The sequence below is a fragment of the Neomonachus schauinslandi genome, chromosome 11 (assembly GCF_002201575.2).
Source record: "Neomonachus schauinslandi chromosome 11, ASM220157v2, whole genome shotgun sequence".
Classification (NCBI taxonomy): Eukaryota; Metazoa; Chordata; class Mammalia; order Carnivora; family Phocidae; genus Neomonachus; species Neomonachus schauinslandi.
In genome coordinates, this window is record NC_058413.1 from 94822250 (window position 1) to 94843796 (window position 21547).

The 21547-nt window shown below is 43.0% G+C and overlaps 2 protein-coding genes across 8 annotated transcripts in view; both read right to left on the reverse strand.

The window, feature by feature from the left end:
- ARHGEF12 (Rho guanine nucleotide exchange factor 12) overlaps positions 1 to 10395 on the reverse strand; it is a 155024-nt gene extending 144629 nt beyond the window's left edge. For 3 of the 6 annotated variants that reach the window (XM_021696453.2, XM_021696455.2, XM_021696449.2), the window contains exon 1: positions 9013 to 9724. In XM_021696453.2, the coding sequence (XP_021552128.1) occupies positions 9013 to 9044 (32 nt within the window). In that variant the 5' untranslated portion in view covers positions 9045 to 9724. Of the gene's footprint in view, positions 1 to 9012; positions 9725 to 10367 lie in introns of those variants that run through there. The other 3 variants (XM_021696454.2, XM_021696450.2, XM_021696456.2) reach the window with 2 other exon arrangements.
- A 5445-nt stretch (positions 10396 to 15840) lies between these two features.
- TLCD5 (TLC domain containing 5) lies at positions 15841 to 18350 on the reverse strand. Of its 2 annotated transcripts, XM_021696510.1 has the most exons (3): positions 18051 to 18350; positions 16307 to 16379; positions 15841 to 15949 (listed from the first exon to the last, which is right to left on the reverse strand). In XM_021696510.1, exons 1-3 carry the CDS (start codon positions 18331 to 18333, stop codon positions 15841 to 15843), a joined length of 465 nt encoding a protein of 154 aa, XP_021552185.1. In that variant the 5' UTR covers positions 18334 to 18350. The 2 variants fall into 2 exon arrangements, with proteins under 2 accessions (XP_021552185.1, XP_021552184.1); XM_021696509.1 differs by having other exon boundaries at positions 15841 to 16379.
- Between the last annotated feature and the right edge of the window lie 3197 nt (positions 18351 to 21547).

Consider the following 21547-nt stretch of genomic DNA (forward strand, 5'->3'; position numbering starts at 1 on the left):
CTTTAAGAGACCCTACATGTTTGCATCAGTTTTCCTGCTCTTTCCCTTTGCCATGCAAATGACATATCCCAGACAGGGGCTGCTCGTTCAGCCAGGGTTCCAAAAATGCTGCAGCCAATCCACAGCTGACAAGGTGTAATGTAAGCAAGAAATAAACCAGTGTTGTAAGCCACTGAAATTTGAAGCTGTTGTTATGGTAGCACAACCTCGCAGAAACTGATAGATATACCTACTATGGGGTAGATACAAAGAATATTAAAATAATAGGCTGCTATATTTGTAAGGATGTTTTGGAAGATAGACCAAAAAAACCTACCTATGGTTACCTCTGAGGAGAGTATGAGAAGTGGTAGGTGTATGGGGATAGAGGTAAGATCAGAGGGAGACTTTATTATTACCATTATATATCATTTGAATTTTCTTGTGTATTTTTTTTTTAACCTGAACAACATTGTCTTAGTTGAATAGTTTGGGCTATTTTATCTTCATTAAGCTTTTTAATATTAAAAAAGGAACAAAAATACAATAAAGCAAATAATAATTACTTAAAAATGAATAAGAACTATCTTCCTACCCTTGAGGAACTCAAAACTTAGTTGACAATGTAGCTTTAAAGAAAGCCTCTTCCCCGAAAATATTCATCGTTAATTTTTTTAAGTGGCAAAGGCTACATGCAAAGGCAAAAAAAAAAAAAAAAAAAAATCAGAACTATGACATTTGCAATTTGATCAGTTTGTTCATCTTAAGGTTCCAGCAAAGCCAACAAAGGGTTTTGTATATGGGTGGTACAACCACGGATCTCAAAGGAAATTCTCTAAATTCTATTATTTTAGTATGCCAGTTAAACTAGTGAGGAAGCATGCTCGAACCATTAAGTTTTGTAAAAAAGCTTTAACCAGTACTATAGACAAGATATCTACTCCATTAAGTTAACCCATGTAGGGTAAAATTATAGAGTTAGAAGGGAAAAAAAAAAAAAAAAAGAAAAAATCCTAACCATGACTCTTATAGTGATTAAACAACACTTGAATGGTTACAAAAGTCAAGGTCCACACAGCAACGCTTTACTGCATGAACATGTTTTTCCTTAAATTTGAGCAATATCTGAACATAGCAATAACTTGCAAACATGATTAGGGACATGTCTGCACTATTCATCTTAGGATCTCAAAGCACTTCACAAACATTAATTTAACCCTCATATCACCTGAGAGGTAGATATTATACAACATTATAACCATCTATCCTGCCACTACAAAATATTTAAATACCCCTTCAGCAGTACTTGCTCTGAGAAGGTCTTACCCAAACAGCCAATAAAACAGGAAATAAGCTGATGTTGCATGTGCCACCAACAATCTCTGAAAAGATCAGACCTTCACCCGCAAGAACCACTTCCTCTGAGTTAAACCACAGAGACTATACAGGGCAAACCACATCATACCACCTTATGTCTGGAACACAGGCAGATAACCCATCTAAAATCTACGGAAGGGTATGTCTAAGCCCCTTCAAGAGATTTGCTATATGTACTTAAGTATGGACATCATCCTCAACTTATGATAGAGTTATGTCCCAATAAACCCACTGTAAGGTGAAAATATCGTAAGTTGAATTTAGTGCATTTAGTACACCTAACCTACTGAACATCATAGCTTAGCCTAGCCTGAGACGTGCTCAGAACGCTTACCTTAGCCTATGGTTGGGCAAAATCATCTAACACAAAACCTATTTTATAACAAAGTGTTGAATATCTCATGTAATTTATTGAATACTGTACTGAAAGTAAAAAATAGAACGATTATACGCATACAGAATGATTTTAAGTATATTGGTTGTTCACCCTCATGATCATATGGCTGAGGGCAGCAGGCCTGCTGCCACTAACTGGCGTCAAGAGAGAGTACTGTACTGCATGCCACTAGCCCAGAAAAATATCAAAATTCAAAATCCAAAGTACAGTTTCTAATGAATGCATATCTCCTCTGCATTATCTTAAAGTCAAACCATTGCTAGTTGGGAATGATCTGTATTTTGGACTTGTTATTCTTCTAGATAAGATATAGCCAACTTCTGCATTACATGATCAATTTCACATATAACTTCTTCAGATGCTGATGAAATCACCAGTTTTTCAACAATATATATAAAATCTACATTTTCTGAATCCAAAGATGACCTATAAAATCCTCTTTGATTTCTTGAGGGTGTGAACCTAAAATGAACATTTAAATGAAATACTTGACCAAAACTGTAGTCTCAGAGCAATATCTTTAAATGACTAGAATAGGTTTTATAACATTAAAGAAAAAGCAGTATAACAAGTGGCTAATTAATTGTAAGCATTAACTAAACCAGGTTTTCTTACATTTCTTTGTGAATTTCTTCGTGAATTGTTACTCATAGTCCCAAGACAGGAAATCTAATTTTTCATTGGCCATTAGATTTGCTTGTCTTTCAACACTGGGAAGAAACCCAGGCCTATCATGTGACTATGATCTCAAAAACCAGAATTCAGCATTTGAATTAGTAAAAGATCCTGTTTTGGTATGAATCTAAACTGTCAGCTGCACTGGTGCATGCTGATTCAATAAGGCAAACTTAGTGTATTTCTTCTTTTACTGAAAGTCAACAAACGTACGCTTATGCAATTTAGGTAAAGCCTCTGACCTTCAGACCATCATGTGTTACCTCCATAGAATCAAAAAGCTAAAAATTATTCTAAGGCACTAGCTTCATAGGGTTCTCTTGGAGTTAGAAGCTGCCTCACAAAATCCTTCATATATGGCTATCTTGGCATTCCACATATTCTAAGTTGAAAAATTAAAATGCCCTAACTTGGGCATGTTTCCAAAATTCTAAAGTTTGAGGAAACAAAATTGCTAGCAAAATACAAAAGAACAAAGACTTTAAACTAAGTTACTATCAATGAAAAAGATCTATCAATAAAATATTCAAGAGCTCTATAATCTTAATGTACTTTATAATTTAAATATGCCCTTTTTCCTTCTTTTATGGCCGCTTATCATTAGTAGTAGTTCGTATAAATACAGTGGCAAAAAAGTAAAATGTTATTTCAATTTTAACCATACTGTATTTCACGGGAAAAATAATGCTAAGTATTGCAGATGAAGTCCTCTTCACTCATATGTGGGGGGGAAAACAAAAAATAAGGCAAAACTCAATAAACAAAAAAATGGGAAAAGTGACATACAATTTAAGGTGAGACTGAAAAACCTCTGCAAAAAATAAAAATAAAAAAAAAAATAACAACTTCCAGATGTATCTCACCACATTCCAACAGATACTTCAGAGCTACAATCACATCTCTTCATTTACTTATAAGTTCAGAGATGTTTTATCTTCACTTCTGATTGATTTTCAACCAAGGGTGGCTCCTAATGCTTATTATTTTTGTTTGCTACCCATTTGTCACATAATTGATAACACTTCTTACATTAGGGGCACTCATATTTAAAAGAATCGCTTTGTAAAGAAGCCTTTTATAACATGAGTAATTGCTTAGTTGATTTAGTAATTATGCTGTTTGTATAAATTTATTGTTTTATTTGATCGTGACATCTCCCATATCCATTCTGAAAACTATCTAACTTAAAAGTGAATTAAAATGAACTTCAGAATCTCTTTAGCGCTAATCTTGGGCTATGCCTAGAGAAAACTAAAGCCCCCCTGATTACATTAAACTGAAGTTGGAACTTGCTGCTCTAGAATATGGGTAAAGATAAAATAGAGACATTTTGTCCTAGGAGCACATCTGAGGAAAAAAATCATTTTGCACTAGGAGAGCAACTGGGGAAAAGCTAATAAGACATTAAGAGGGACAGGCTGATTTTTAGACAAATCAATAGAACATACAACTTGGCTAAGCAAAGACTAAGGGTGGGGGTAGGGAAAGGGTGCTGGTTAACTGTCTGAACCATTTAGAGTTGTATAAACACAAAATGGGATGACAGCATTATTTAGCCTGCTACAGCAAGTATATACAAGTAACAGGACAAATTAAAAGTTTGAGCTAAAGATCAGGAAAAACTTCCTGACTACTAGATCAATCAGATTGTTGTTCAGTCTCGTGAGGAAGTGACCAGAGCTTGATCCTCTAGAATAGATAATTAGAAAACATCTTATAAGAGAAAAAGCCAACACTAACTTGGCCAGATCGGAAAATTACTAAAGGAAAGTAGGACAGAAAAAAATAATGCACATACAAAGACAATAATTTAAAGTAAAAAGGGGGGGACTTGAGAATCAGAAAATCTAGGTTAAAATCATGGGTCTCTCCTTTCCAGTTTTATAATCTTGACTTAAACTCTATGAGTTGCCTAAATGTAAATGATGATCTGCCCTACTGGGAGTCAAAACATTATAAATGTTAAAGAATTACACTGTAATAAGATATCGTTACATACAGGAGAGTATTTTACTCAAAAAGAAACAAAATATTTATAATTTTGCTCATTTTAAAATTTCAGTTCAAATGCCACTATTTTGAGGACTCTTAAATTATTAAAAGGGAAAAGAGAATGTTTTCAACTTTAAAACATCATCAAGTTTTACCAAAGGAGACTAAAAGAAGTTATGCTCCAGCTCCCTGTTCCTGGAAATGTGACGTGGTCAATTTCTAGGAGATAAGCAATTATATGATAAGAAACATTTCTAATAATTTTGTCAGACAACCATAACGTAAGAGTCTCTCCAATGACCTCCGGAAAACCATTAAAATATCCTGCTTTCTTCGACCCGTATCAGTTTGGTAGGCAATTCATACCCATTTCTAGATGGCTTTCAGAAGAGGTCACCACATACGCTCAAAGATTTTCTGACTGTTTTCTCTGGAATCATAACGCTCCCCAGAAAAATATGTAAAATCCACCCTGTATGGATTTTATCAAAGTGTGTCTCAAATTTCACTTTTTAAACTGAAAATTCAAATTTAGTTAAAAAATCCTGTACGTTACCTCGATGTCATTTACTACATTTTAACGATAAACCACCAATGCGTTAAGCATTTCCAGATTACCATATTTTTATAGTGATTCAGACAGATTCTCTTGTCACCTCACCAAATAAATATGAACATCTTATAAATGTGCCACTCAGCAGGAAGACTACAGCTCTGCACTTCTTTTAAAAGTTTACTTGGTCCTGTACATGCTGACTCCTGTAAAAGTGTACAAGTGACTGTACTACTGCATGTCTGTATGAACCAGGATTTTATACGGCACTGGAAGAACATTAAACTGAATGTAAACCTAGCACTGTGATCCTAGTCCCTAATCTCAATTCTGTATTTATCAAATGACTGACTTTACAAGTAAATGGTACACATAATTTAAACTTGCAGACAACTCAGGCAACCTTGAAAATGGTACACATACAGGAGTCGTTTTGTTTTGTTTTTTAATCAACAGCATTATATGATGGCAGAAAAAGTAACCTGGATGAAAATGTCAATTACTGCGTATATGCATATAAAGTCACAGGTTTACACACTCACCAGAAGTTTGCTTAAGTTAAACAACTTTACACCTGAACTTAGTACTAAGAAAATGCCAATAAATCAAAAACCTTTGTTTATCTATCAATCAAAACTAACTACATTAGTTCCTAGGTAACTCCTAGACCAAACAAAGATCCATTTATTTCAAGTTAAGACCCTTACAACAAAACCCCACCTGTATCGTCCCTGAAAATTCACTGTTCTAGAATCTAGCCTGAAATCATTTAGTGAATCCACTGAAAGGGCGTTCTCCCCTATCTCTCAGAAGAAATTCCAAGTGCCATAAGACTCCTAAACTTTCAGGGACAGAAGATAGGTGTCTAAGAGGACTGCAAACAATTAGGATGTATTTCAGGACTGAATAAAGCAATCGATGCAAACTGAAGAACAGCAATCAGATATTTCCACCACTTTACAAGTGCTGATTCTAAAAGTGAAAAACTATACGTCTCACGGAAGTTACAAAGCAAGACACTAGATGGTATTCATAAGCTGCTTAGATTAAAAAAAAAAAAACACTATTCAGACACACTACATAAAAACAGTCGCTACCACGAACATAGTTTGGATTTTAAATTGATGAATACACCTTTTAAAAAGGGTGGAGGGGGGGGCGCCTGGGTGGCTCAGTTGGTTAAGCATCTGCCTTCGGCTCAGGTCATGATCCCAGGGTCCTGGGATCGAGCCCCGCATCGGACTCCCTGCTCGGCGGGAGGCCTGCTTCTCCCTCTCCCACTCCCCCTGTTGTGTTCCCTCTCTCGCTGTCTCTCTCTCTGTCAAATAAATAAATAAAATCTTTAAAAAAAAAAAAAAGGGTGGAGGGGGTAAGGGATCTGGAGAGTAGAAGATGAAGAGGAAGAGAAGGGAGTAAATGAATGTGTTAATTTAACTGTAAAATAATAACAGGATATAACAGAGTTCTGAGTATCCACAGTGACCAATCAGAGCCTAAACATAGCTGAATTCCATCCCAGCCCCAGCACGTCCCTAACACAAGAATAAAACCCTTCTTATCTTGTTCAGCCATGTGTCGCCTGCCGCAAACTGCAAAACAGAACAACGCCCAAAACCAGCTAGTCTGATTTCAAATGAGGACAGACAGACTCTGTAGTCAGAAGCACCACAATGAAAGAACTCTAACTCACACAGCTGGCCTGGTGGGTCTGCACACTCTACAAAACAAAGCCATACCACATACGGTACTTCAAACTTGAAAGGATCTTTAAAAAGCTTTACTGGCACTGTTAATTTGCCAATAGCTCTAGAATCAGCAAAATATATCTAGAGGTCACTGGAATTAGAGAGAAAAGAGGATGAGGTAGATAGAGCTGAGAAGAAGCTAAGAACTACTCTATACTCATAACTTTGTTAAGGTACCCTGGAAAAAAAATAAACCAGCACTTCCAGATTTCACCCCAACATATATTCAAATCAGGGACAACTACTCTCCTAGTGAGCAAATGAATGCTTGATATTTACAGAGTAAGATGTGTTTAAAGAAAATGTAACAGTCACCTAAGAATAATCTTGTTTAAAAAAAAAAAACAAAAACTAGTACAAATTCCTAAGATACAGGTATCCATACTGTCTCCGCAATGCATATTAAATTAAGCGGCTTTTAAAGTTTTTTCTTCCCCATTTAAAAAAGTATGTGAAATCAGCCAGCACCTGAACTAATTCAAGGATATTAATACCCAAACCAATTTGCAGATTCATCTTATACTTAGAATACCCGTCTTTTAATCCTTTGTGCCTAGCACAGGGCCTGGCAAAGAACATTCACTGACTGCATGTTTCCTGTGTTATTTATCCCCCATCTAACTTATCAAAAAACCCTAAATCCTGAGATTTTATTTCCAAGATAATAAAAAAAGGCAAGAAAATCTCTGAGAAGCAGAGAGGAAGAAGGTTATTATGTGGGTGCTATCAGGTGATTTTCATGTGAAATGAGCAGGTGACCCTAGGTTCTATTTCTACAAAATTAACCACCCCTAGTATGACAATAAAAACTACCTACACTACATTAGTTCCTAATAAGACTTCTTGTCTAAAGGCTCAACACAGAGGGCCAGAATTGAATGAACCAGGAAAATAAAAACAATTACCCACAAACCCATTACAGTGATTTCTCAGTAGCAAAACACCCTGAAAGGAACAGGAATGGGGATGACCCGAAGAAATTGGGATAAGCATTGTTGCTACTCGTTGTTATGGGTACAGTCTGAAAAGTTGAAAACTAAACTGCATTTTAAAAAAAATACACAAACAAAGAATATAGTTTAAATATTTAATGGAATCTTTTAGGTGAACATCCACGTGACACTGGAAAGCATCAACAGGAAGAGGAAGTTCTGTTTCTGGAGTAGCTGTTATGGTACGATAATGGAATTTGGCCTTTTTAAAATCAACAAATGAGTCTGACGATTGGGTGAAACTCTCCTATTAGGAAATTCAACTATTTTCTGCAGAAGCACTATTGTTGCGCTTTTCATCAAAGTGCTTTCTTTGGCCCCCTAATTCAGTTATTTGATCCTTTTTTTTTTTTTTTTAAATGATGTAATGGTTTAAAAATTAATTTAAAAAAAAAAAAAAGGTTGACTGAAATTTGGAACCAGCATACAATGTCATAATGAAATTGAGAAATAAAATACAGTAAAGGAATTTACTGTTTAACCTAATATTCCAAAGAATAACCCTTAAGAGTAAAGAAGCTCCATTTAAACCACATAGTCTAGCTCAATTCACCAACCACCAGGCAACATAGATAAGTAGTAGAAAGGACTCACTCACAGAACTCAACGAATCTACCTGCCATGCTTGTACTACCTAATTCGCTTAGGGTTTGTATCCCTTAAATGCAAATGCTGCTGGAAGATGAAATACTAAAAATGCAGCAATTAAAATCAAGCCCCATGACTTTCCCTCCCCCCTTTTTAGCTCCAGCAAGAGCCTGTGATTTACTAGTAATTTCAACATTCTGGAAAATTATTAGATCATAAACACTACGCAGCTCAATATTCAAAGAAGACCAAGTTCAAAAATCATCATGCAGTAGTCTCAGAATGAAGTTCACAAACAGCAATTCCTAAAATCTAGCAGTGTCTAGAGAACTACAAGGCAGGAGGAAAACCAATGATGCACCAATACCCCAGCCGACTTCGGGCACTGACCTTCACCCAAAATGACCTTCCTCTGGTTCCAAGATAAGTACAGAATCCCAATGCACGCTACAAACAGAAAAACCACAATCATGGCTTTACCTACCCCTTCTCTGAGAATCTGGAGAAAAGTTTCTCTCCGGAAAAAAGCTACATTTCCAAATTCAATCAACTGGGTAACTTGGCAGCAACCCCAGTCTAATTGCAGAGCTCCTAAACAACCCTCTCTCCTATGCCTGTCAACTTCACTGGTCAAAGGCAATCGGCAATCACTGACTCTCTGCTAGGTCAGGCCGAATCCAGGGAAGCTAAGCGCAAAGGGAGCTTCATACCAACCTGTCGGTGATAGTAGACTGTGTGCCACTCATTGGGGCCCTTGGCGAGAGGTCCTCCTTTTATCCAACTTGCATTTTACAGTAACACCTCCACCCCACCCCCAGTGCTCTGGGATCAGGCCCGACTCCGTAAGGGACACAAAAGTCCAACTCAAAACTCCATTCAGTCATCTAGAACATCCGACTGGAAGGGTCAAGGAAAGGGGATGTAGGTCGGAGCAAAACAGGTTATCTCCCAAAACAAACCAAGGAAGTCCGCCAGAAGGCGAGTTCGAGAGCTAGAGCTCAATCCTCGGGAAGGCACAAGGAGAAAACTTCGTCACGGAGGGAAGTCGGCGAGCCGTAGGGGAAGGGGCCCGGGAATCCCTCCGGGGCTGGGGCGGGATCAGCGCGGGGCTGGGTGTCGGCTCCTCCTCCGGAGAGTCGGGGGCCTGCGAGTCCCCGCCGCCGCGGGGCCGGCCGCTCAGCTCTCCGCTCTCTATCTGGGGCTGCCGGCCGCTCGTGGCCGCAGCCTCGGCCGCGTCTCGGGCCGTCCCGCGCCAGGCTCGCGCGGCTCCATGTCCCCGGGCCGGGGGACCCCTCTCGTCTTCCTCGCCGCCCCCACCAGGCTCCGGGCGCTGGGACGACCGCGGGCGCCGGGGGAGGAGGTCCCGCAGCCAGAGGTGACAGGAACCTGGTCTCTCAGTGCCGCGGGTTGCTCCCCATCCCTGCGAGGCCCGGACTCTTCCGCAGTCCGCACGGGCGGCGGCGGCTCCTCCCCGACGCGCCGGTAGGCGGTGGTTCCCGCGAGGGGCGGGAGGTTCCCGTCCGGCCCGGCCTCGAAACACCGGTCCCGGAGGCCAGCGGTGGCGGCGGCGGCAGCGCGGCGGCGGCGACCACTCGGAGCGCGGGGGCCGGCTCGCCGGGTCCTGGGGCCCTCGCGGGAGCGCGCGCGGCGGGCGGAGGAGACCGCCGGCGGTGGGGGACGCGCGACGATTGCAGGCGCGCGCACGGGTTCCGGTTCCGGTTCTGTCTTCCCGGCCCCGTCCGCGTCCAGCGCGAGCTCGCTCTTCCCCTCCCCCGCCGACTTTTTTTGGCCTCCTCCCCTCTGACTTCGGGAAGCCGCCTCACCCGGGATCCCTCCGCGGCGCGCGGGGCCGCCCCGCCGCCCTCGCCGCCCGGCCGCGTCGTCTCCCCCGCGCCTCCCCGCGCGCCACGACCGCGCGGACGCCTCCGCCGGAGTCTTGTTTGGGGGAGCGAAAAAGTAGTTCTGCGAGGCGGAGGGAGGTGGGAACCGGCGCGCCCCAGGAGGCCCACCCACCCACCCACCAACCCAGCGTCGCCCCCGAGGGCCCCGCGAGCGCCGGAGAGCTGTACTTTGGAGCCTGGCTTGTACTAACTCGGCTTTCCCCGGAGACCGCCGAAGAACACTCCCCCGGTCCCGAGGCGTCCGGGATGAGAGGCTCTTTGGGAATTACCCGCCCCCTTGCCCTGGAAACGTTTATTCCTTAATGGAATGTACTTGTTCTTATTTTCTGATAACACGTAAAGACCGCTTGTGACTGATGGAAGCGAAGAACTCAGGTCCAGGTGCCTGGACACCGTCCCTCTCTAATGCAGCAAACCCCAGCAAAGAGAGGGTTTGGCCTTGGACGCTCACCTGGGGCACCTGCTGGCTTCATCCCGGGGCAGGGGCCGCCACGCCCAAATCCTGGCTGCCAGGGGAGAGTTAGAGGACGGAGGTGTGTAGGGCTGGGGGGAAAGAGAGTTTGGGAATTGGAGCCAGGATTTCTTGGTATAATATTGCTTTGGGGCTGCTTCTGCCTTGGCAAAATGAAATGTATGATTTGCCAAGTGGAGAAAGCATGGTGCTTTCCACAGCGACTTCACAAGCTTGCTGTGGAGAGAAGTGGGAGCAGCAAATAATTTATCCAGTAGAAAGCATTGCAGGTCTCTCTGAAGAGTTCCCGTATTTTTTTTTTTTTTTCCCTACCGGGTACATTTAGATATCCATCTAGTTTTATGGTTGCATAATTCCAGTGTAGCAATTTAAGTACCACATACAATATAGTTCAGTTCTGCCTGCCAATGTCTAAAGTGGCTGTCCCTTTACCTGTTTTCAGACTTAATGGGTTTAAACCTGTATTGGTGGGTGAGGGTCCTCAGCCTTTTTGTGGAAATCAAGTGGTAAAGCAAATTTAATAAGCAGTGGATGTGGAGAGGGGAAACAATTACCTCTTAACAATGCTGTTTCTAAAAGTCAACCTGCAACAGTTCATGAAAAGATCATTATCCCTGAATAGATGCATGAGCTAAGGCTGACGTTAGAACGGGGTAAAAAAAGGAAAAGATAAACAGAGGCCAAAGATGACTCTTTATTGCTTTTTTTTTTTTTTAAGTTCAGGGCACAGCCAGCTAATTTTGTAATGTTTATTTTGGGAAAGAATAGCAGCAGATTAACGTTCCAAGCCACTTTCCTAATGATCAGACCAGGATACATCGCCACCTGCTGGTGTACCCTAGCATAATTCTACCCTGAGAACTCTTGTTATTAAATTGCGTATTTTTTGCGTGTTAACTGGAAAGAGATCCGTCCAGCTATATAAAATGACCAAAGTGCAAACTTTATCCCCAAACATATATCTTCCTTAAACATACTAAATATCTTTTTGCCAGATTCTAATAATTTACAGGGTAGGTATGAAATTAATTGGACCCAATGACTCATCAAATCATGCCTTTTTTAAAATGAGTTCACCTCTTCCCTTCAAGAATGCCTCACTACTTGAGCTTCAGGAATAAAACAAACTGGGAAAGTTTCCTAATTCACCTTCTCTTCCTTGCATACAAAACCTCTTGGCAGGCTGCTTTCAAGATCTTTCCAAACTTAAACAGACCCAAAGTTCTAGCTGTGAGCAAAGAAGGCATTTGCTGTGGGAAAACTTCAGAAGATGGTAAGCAAAGGATTTAATTAAGCCAGTGGTTATTCATTCCAGAACTGTTTTTTTCAATGATGAAAATCCCTATGTTCACCCACAAAGCTCTAATGGTAAAAACATCCCTGAAAGCCTCTTTAGAGCTGTTGGTAGCTCTAGACTGTTCTAAAGGCTCTATCCAAAGAATGCCTTCGGAAGAGTCACACCGGTCTAGGTAGAGCACAGTGCCCACGGTCATTAGTCCCTTACCTAAAAAAATGACACTGGTGACAAAATCCATGGCACATGCTCTTTGAGGTCCCCCCCCCCTCCCAGGAGGGGGGCAGGGTGGTTATTCTAAACCACATCCTCATCCGTTCTTTCAACGTTTATTGAGCACCTACTATGTATCTAACACTGTTCTAGGCATTCTAAACAGTTCTGAAGAGACCTGAGGGCCCTTGTCCTCATGGAGCCCATTCAACATCATCATTTTCAAGGCAATGCCCAGGGGTGCCTGTCAGTTGGTTGAGAGTCCAACTGTTGGTTTTGGGCTCAGGTCATGATCTCAGGGTTGTGGGATTGAGCCCCACGTTGTTGGGCTCTGTGCTCAGCAGGGTATCCGCTTGAGATTCTCTCTCTCTCTCTGCCCCTACCCCACCCAATATAATAAATAAATAAAAATTCAAGGCAATTGCCCAAATGGGTGGCAAAATAAAGAAATTTAGTTCTTCCTCTCTCTTTGGCAATCTTTTTCCTATATGTAGATTGTTGCCCCCAAAAGTAAACAGTTATTGGGAATGGTTGATGGTAAGAGCAGATGAGGTGTTTCACAGATAAGTATAAATATGGGTCAACATTTCTACAAGCCAAAAGACTTTTTTTTTTTACTTCTTGGCAAAACCACAATAAAGATATAAAGGCAGACTCTGGGTTGATAAAAAGTTGTTTATTTTTATAAAATTTAGTACAAATCTCATTGAAGTATAAATCTTGAGCAATGTTTGGAATTATTACATAGTAATCCAAAGGCAAATGAATAAAATACTTCATTTTGTCTGACCATACCACATGTTAATTAGCCCTTCATTTACCTGTGATGTAGAAACATAGCATCTTAGGGTGCCTGGGTGGCTCAGTTGGTTAAGCGACTGCCTTCGGCTCAGGTCATGATCCTGGAGTCCCTGGATCGAGTCCCGCATCGGGCTCCCTGCTCGGTAGGGAGTCTGCTTCTCCCTCTGACCCTCCCCCCTCTCATGTGCTCTCTCTCATTCTCTCTCTCTCAAATAAATAAATAAAATCTTTAAAAAAAAAAAGAAAGAAACATAGCATCTTAACTGCTGACTCACCTTAATGTCCCATTTTTCTCTCAGGGAGGTTCCTTCATAGTTATTAGTTAAAACATCAAGAAAAGCGGAAATGAACAATTTTTCTTCTCTTATTATTTAGGTCATTCAAAATCCAAAAGAAACCTATGTACATTCCCATGAGAGTACCCCTAAAACAGCAAGGTCTGCAATCCCTTCACTTCTGAGGAGTAAAAAGGAAAAAAAAAAAAATTGGTACCAGATTAAGCCTATTCATTTGTCTGGTATGAAACAGGTTGCACTGTGCCAAAATTCAAGAGCCAGCTTTTTCTTTTTTTAAGCTCCTGTGCCAAGCCACTCTTTTTTACTAGGCTTTTGCTAAAATCAGCATTCCCCAGCATCCTACTTTGACCACAGTTTTGTTGGAAAGGGGCTCACCAGCATTCTGGGGATCCCGATCACAGAAGAAAAGAGACGGAGACGCTACTGTCAGATTATTTCCATGTGCAGCAAAACTCGTTAACCAGATGACAGTCATTTTAAAAGACCCACTGTTAACATGCCTTGAAAGCTGCTTTTGCCAGAGCAACAATGACTTCATGCGGTTCCAACGCTCCATCATGCCTGGCCAGTGACATCCATTTTCAAGACCACTCATTAGGTTAGTATTACTAGTGACCACACAATGGGTGGAAACTTCCTATCAACCTAGGCTTAGCCTTCAGTGGCCCCACACATTTGCTCACTAACTGAGATCAATCCCCAGTGGTCTCAATAACATAATACATAATCAAATAAATAAATAAACAGCAAATAAATAATACTTATTTTTTTCCATAAAAGTCCTACATTAAAGACACCCCTTAATAAAATGCCAGTGTTGCTGTGAAATACACAACGGGGTATTTCATTCATTCACCACAGGGTTTAAACCGAGACAAAGAGTACACAAGTGACCTGCCCAATTGATCTGGCAGGTGAGCAGCCAAATTAGTTAAAAGAACCCAGGAAGTCTTGATTCCTAACCTCTCGTTCTAAGCTTACATTCTCGCTTTCCCTGGGTGAGATTAGAGACTATTGCACTAAGAAATATTTTGTTCCCTTCCGAGACTGCCCTTGTCATAATACTTTATCCATAGAGAGGGGCATCTTTTTCAGAGAAAAGAAAAGGTAGTTAAGAGGGCTAAAGGGGACGTATATGAAATTAAAAAAAAAAAAAAATTAGCCTCATCACCCTGCGGCCAGTACACTTGTCTTTGGTTCTGGTTTGCAGTACATATAGCAGAGCTGAAACTTGAACTGCCATCTCAAGCACAGTGGAATCCACATGGTAAATCCCTATGGAATTCACTCACAGCCTCTCATGCCTGGGAGATTAATGCACAAAAGCCCTGAGAATTGGCATAGTTTTCCTGGTAGGGCAGAACCCGTACAACAGGACTTGGTAAATCTGCCCACACCTCATTCATCTCTCACCCAAAGCCCTAGCTCTCTGGTTTTTGTGCAGAAAAGAGTTAACAGGGCAGGCCTGAACTCCTGTCCTTGGGAAGGCCAACTTGCAAGGTTGGCCCTTAGCTGGCGTCTGGGAACTTAGATTTCGGGAACGCTCCCTCCACTAACTGCTGAGAATGGCTCACCATGCCTCAGCTGTTTGTGCAAACAATATGGTTCATGCTGAACACCTACTTTCCTGCTGGGAGTCAGGAATTTTGCTCCATGCCAGGCAATGGCTGCCTACATGACCAGCCCCCAAGAAAAAACTTGGGCACTGAGCAGCTAATGAGCTTCCTCGTTGGCCATTTTACACATCTGGCCACAAACTGTTGTTAGGGCAATGAAGCACATCCTGGGTGATCCCACTGGGAGAGGACTCTGGAAGCCTGGGCCTGGTTTCCCTTCGACTCTGCCCCTGGCACCTTTTCCCTTTGCTGCCCTCTTTGTACCCCTTCACTGTAATTGATCACAGCTAGGAGCTTGACTACATTCTGAGTCATGTGAATCCCCCAAGCAAAGCACCAAAACTGGGGGGGGGGTGTTGGGGACCCTCAACAGTTGGTATAGGGAGGCCTCAAGAAGTGACCCATTACAGAGGCCAGTTTCACCCCATCCTCCTCTCAGCTCTTTCCCTTTGTGTGAGCACATCCGGTCCCCTGATCCGATGCTCAGATGTCAGACGTTCATCTTCCTGAAAGTCCCTCCCTTTATAGTAAATGGGGTGACTTTATTTAAACTGCTACATGGAAAGCGGGAATAAGGGTTTGTTCAAGGAGTCAGTTCTCGAAGGGATTCTCAAATTCCTTCCTGAGCTGTCTAGCCGTCAGGCATCCCAGAGACAAGAGGATCCAGGGACACCAGGAACTAACAGGAATGCAGCACTGCTCACCTCACGGCGCTGACGTACTCACAACTACCACCGAGTAGTCTCGCTTTTCTACAACTGCGCCACAGTAGACGTTAGTGTTTTAATACTAGTGTGGGCTCCACTCGAAGAATGACCAAACTGACCGATAAGGTGTAGCCCTTTTGTGAAACCTCAGTTCGTCGTAAGCCTGATTCTGTAACAGCCGTATCTCCAACCTGGGTCCCGTGGCTGGCTGAACCCAGTCCCCCGTCTGGAGAAAGCCTTGGCTAGTGCGTTTTGAGATGGCCGTTGTGCTTCTGCTGCCGCTCCTCACTCAACCTGCTCCTCCAGGCATGGTACTTCTTGATGCTCTTCCTCCATGCGAAGCGCCAGATGCTAAACATGAAACACCAAGACACAGCGTACATCGCTACTCCCCCAACCTTCACAAACCACTTGGGCTTGGGGGAGACCATTTCACAGAAAAGGAGGCGAGCTCCTACACCAATCCTCACTCCAGTAAACAGGGCCACAAAGAGGAAGTCCACCACATCTCCAGTGAAACTGTGGTAGTGGCCTGTTTCACGGAGAAACCAGCGCATCTGTAGCAAGGGGTTGGTGATCTCGCTTCCAAAGAGGACCGCGTTGACCTCTGTGCCTGACTCCCCGAGCACCAGGGCCATGATGATGCCCAGGATACTCAGTGTGTGGTGAGCTAGCATCAGGGGCCCCTCAGACTGGAAGTAGATGCACCAGCCCAAGTCGAAGATGAAGTAGCCCAAGGTGAGACACAGAACGTGCACCTGGAGAGGAGTATTGGGTGAGCCTGAAATAAACCAAGACAGAAGCAAACTGAGTGGCTGGGAATTGAGCTACCCTGCAACGGGACACTAGGGTCCAATGTTTCCCAAGCTTTCTTGAACCACCGAGAGCAAAAACAAAGGCAGGCACATGCATCTGAGTGACGACCAAGAAAGACTAAAATCTAAAACCTTGATCTTTATCAAACCCAATAATGTCACAGGCCTGGGAAATTCTGTTTTGACGAATCAGATCTCAATGAATGAACTGAGCACCAGCCATAATCTCAGTGTCCTCTCTATGGAGCAGCATAAAACTGAGCTGCTTTGTCCTTTCAATTAAAATCCTACAGCTACTTTCTTTCTCTTTTTTATTTTTTAAAATTTTATTTATTTATTTATTTGACCAGTTTTAAAGGTCTGTTTCCAAGCTCTCTTAGTTATTCTGCCCTGGATGTTGGATTAATTTCTTAGCTTAATGGGTTAGATTGTCTGGACGCTGGTGGCCCTACCCTTCTTGAAAGTGGACCTTGGAAAGAACCCCAGAAGTTAGTGTATTCCCAGCCCAAGAAAATCAAGTGCGAGGACATGACATGTTCAAATCTATTTAAAACCTTCATATAAGACATACAGCTTAACAGCTGCTTTCATATCAGTTGGAATAGTTTTGGGAAAACCTCAGAAGCTAAATATAGGAATTTAAGGAAATTAAAAAAACAAAAACAAAAACTAAGGAATTAAAAAAAAATCATATCCTAGGGGACTTCTGGCCTGAATTGTTACCCCCCAAATTCTTATGTCGAAGCCCTAACCCCCAATTCCTCAGAATGTGACTGTATTTGGAGAGAAGGCCTTTAAAGAGGTAATTCAGATAAAATGAGGTTGTTAGGATGGGCCCTTATCCAATATGGCTGGTGTCCTTATAAAAGAAGGAGATCAGGACACAGACACACACAAAGGGGAGACCATGTGAGGACATGGCAAGAAGGAAGCCACCTGCAAGCAAAAGAGAAAAGCCTTAGAAGAAACCAAACCAGCCAACAACTTGATCTTGGACTTCTAGCCTGAAGAACTGTGAAGACGTTAAGTTTCTGTTGTTCATGCTTCCCAGTCTGTGGCATTGTGTTACGGCAGCTCCAGCAAACTAATTCAAGGGGATACAACCTTTTTTATTCTAAGGAGGTAATACTTGTACATCTAGTAGTTTAAAAAAATCAATATAAGTGCTGCAAATAATGTGACATCAGTTAAATAAATGAAAGTATATGCATACAACACAATATTACATCACAAATTAAGAAGGATAAAAGAAATCTATGTACATAGATGTCCTCTGAATATACAATCAAGTGAAAATTGCAGGTTATCAAAAAGCATGTATAATACAGGCCATCTGTGTCTGTTTGGAGGGGGTGGTAGAAGATGTTGATATTGGCTTTATGTTTTATATATTTCGGTGGATTACAATGTAACACGCATTTAAAATTTGTTTTAAAAGTAGAGAGTTATGAAAAGCAGAAGTAGGGACATATACAATATGAGAGGTAAAAATGAAGACGCCCAATACAAATTACAATGGTAATTATTCTTCAACATTCTCCAATATTGTACAAATTCTGTGAAAATGTCCCTTCCTTCCAAGACTACCCCCCAATTATGATCCCCTTAGGGAAAATCCTCTAATGTCTCCCACCTACCTGGATGGGTAAAAGGCCAGGGGCCATCAATGAAGCCAATATAAGCTGAGAGGCCTATAGAGAGGATTCCATGGGTGAATGTAACCAGTCGGCAGCTCCACTCATAGCTTCGGTGCTTATTCAGGTGGCAGAAAGAAATGTAGAGTGAGAGCCAGCCCCCCAGGCTGCACAGCACCTGCGGACACAGAGCTAATGCCATCCTATGATGAAAAGACCAAAACCAGAAAAACAAAGGATGCACCCTAAGAAAACAGCATTGGGTCAATTTGCATATAATCTTCATTCCTACTCTAGGATAGTACAAAAATACCGCCTTCACTGAAACACTTCTTCCTTTTGACACAGCCAAGAATCTTCCATTAAAGCGTGGCTGTAATTCTGATTCCATGTTCCTTACAGAGAACTGATAAAAGCTCTAAACCGAAAACCAGGAACTGCATTCTGAGTTGGTAGACTGCCTGATAAAACGTGTTGTTGCGATGAGTAAATGTCAACAATAACCTGCCAGTGGTGACTGACCTTGAATACAATACATGTATTAGATAATGTGTTCACACTTCAAAAATCCCAATAAGAAGCTCTCTCGAAAAAACAGTACCACCACCTGTGGTTTCTATAAGAGGTCATATGACTCATAGCAGTTTTGTGTGGTTTGAAGCTGATACTAAATTCAACTGAAGTTTGGATTTGGGTCACAGGTTTATCAATTAAAATCAAAACTTGAGGTAAACCTGAATAGGGAACTAAAAGGAGTCTAGGTATTTCGGAAGGAAAAAAAAAAATCCTAGTTCTGAAATCCAACTCAAAGACTGATCAAGGGGGAAGCAGAAGGTATAAGTGGGAAATTTTTGTTGAGATATAAAAAATATCCTTAAGGCAGTTATTCAGTTAAACCTCAAACAAAGTCAGAAAGCTACGCTTTGAAATTTTTACTGATGACAAATACATCAAGCCAAGAATGACTGTAACTGAATCAATTTGGCCATACAGGACTAAAATCTTAAAGTAACCAAGATGTTGTTATTAATACTCGTTAGCTCCTCTATTGAAAGTACAAATAAAAAAGTCGAAAACATTGCAGATATGTGTCTCATCTCAGCAGGAATTTTCTGCATGGCTACACTTATTGCTTAACCCTATTCTGACAAGTGAAATACTATCCATGGACCAGCACAAAGCACTCCCGAGAATGCTATCCAGAGAGAGCTTGATGAAGGTCAAGTTCTGTAAAGCGTTCATCCGAAATCAGGTTTCTATCCAAGAAAACAGTAGGCGTCGATCACAGTCCTGAGTTCCAATTCTGTCGGTGCCCCTAACTAGGCATAAAAGTGTGGGCGAATCACTTTCACCTCTTGAGCCTCCGTTAAAAAAATGGGGGGAAGAGAGAAGAAAAGAGGATTGAAAAACTCTAATCTGGCCCAGTTCTGACAAGGAGTTCTGAGATAAATTTTGTAAAACATCTAGGCCAATTTTCAGAGCAAGGGCCAGAAATACAAAGTACCCAGAGTGAAAAGAACCGTCCTCGCTTACTTCCTTCTAAATGCCAGGGTCACCGGCCAGTAATACGGATCAGCTCATTTGGATCTGCTGATTAGTATTTTTAGAGTCCTCTTCCCTGAATCCTAATTCCCTGGCAGAACAGAGGAAACAGTCTATTTACAAACACTTAAATAAAAGAATAGACATTTGTAAGGGGCAGATACAAGTCTGTGACCTTGGGAAAGTCACTCCATCTCTGGATTTCGGTTTTGTTTTTGTTTTCTTTTTTTAACTCTTGGGTAAAAGAACGGAAGGGTATTGGGGTGGCCGCTCCAGCTCGGAATTCCAAAGCTCCGGTCCTCGCTCCTCCCGTTCCAGGGCCAGATTCGGGAGGAGGAGCGCTGGGCGGGCCCACCTGGCTGGCGACGGCGGAGCAGGCGTGGCTGGGGCGAGCGGCAACCCGGGCGCCCCGCAGGCACTGCGAGCGCCTCTCCCTCCGACGCGCCCACGGACCGCGGGCCACGCCCGGCTCGCGAGCACCTGCGCCGCGCCGCTGTGCGGACCTCCCGCCGCCAGCCCGAGCCCGGCGAGGCAAGGCCTCCCGCGCCCGCAGGCAGGAGGAGAACACCGCCCCCCGCCCCCAGCCCCTCCTCGACGGCCAGGCGGGGCCGTCTGCCCGCCTCCTTCCCCACCAGCGCGCCGGGCGGACCGGGCCGCCCTGGTCTCCAGCCCAGCCCGGCGGCCGCAGTCCGACCGTTCGCGCCGCGCTGTTACCTGGCCGAGCGCCCCGGGAAGCCTCGGGCGCCTCGGCCCCAGAGCTCAGAGCGAGGATCCCCGGAGCAGGAAGCGGCGGAGAGAGGGAGAGAGGACGATGCTCTGACGGCGGCGGAAGAGGAGCCCGGGGTCTGGGGGCACCTTGTGGCTGGGAGGACGGAGCGCAGAACCCGAGCTGGACGATGGAACCGGAGGGTGCTCCTCCAGCGCTCCGGGCTGGGGGGGTGGGGGGGAGATAGCGGGGTGTGACCTAGTGGTCACGTGAGACCCGCAGGCTGCTGCCCTTGTTTGCGTGTTTGTTGTTTGTTTGTTTGAATAATTACCCATCCCGTCCCCCGTCCCCCCCACCCCCAGGTTGGGACAGCCCATCCGGTAACTGAGGGCTCACACCCCTACTAGGCACTGTGGGAGATACAAGATCTCATCGCTGCTCTCACGCTTGAGTCTCAATTGTGAAACAAGCACACAAATCACTAATTTGCCAGGAAAGTGCTTAGGCTTGGGAATTAGTAGTCCTTTTCGTGACAGCCCGGCCACCAACTTGGCGGTAGAATATAAGGCTTAAAAATAAACCCGGATTGGTTGCTGACTCTGTGCCTCCATTTTTCTCAAACACAGAACGGGGATAGTAATAATAGGCATCCTATAAGGCCATTGTGAGAATTTTACACGCTTTACCTATGTAAACTGCTTAGAACAATGGCGGGCCCCAGGAGTCACTATATAAATGTTAATTATTGTGATCGGTGACACTTCTGGTAAATCCTTTCTCCTCTTTGAGATCTATTTTAATACCACGGGAAGTCAGTTGGAAGAGATGACCAAACAAGTATGGAGGCTCAAATGGGGTAAAGAGGGTATGTGGATTGGTTTATTAGGATGGGTAACAATGGGATGCTGAGGGGCCCAGACAGTCTTAAAAAGAGAAGTCGTTAAGTAGAGGTGTGAGCATTTACACCATGGCTGGGGAGTAGTGAATAATCTAGTTTTGACATTTATCTTGCCAATCTCTCGTGAGTAAGGATCAAACTGTTTTCATCTTTGTTTGTCTAATACCTGGTAGGAGGCAGATGTGCTAGATGTTCACTGGTTGGATGGATGGGAAATGAGCCTGGAAAAGTGTCTTGGAAGCATATTGGGGCTCCTAAACCTTGTTAATCTTCTATACCATTTAGGAAGTGTCTTCCAAATACCCTTGTAGGCTGTATCTTGAAAAGTACGATTTAGTAGGCTTAGTGTGGGGC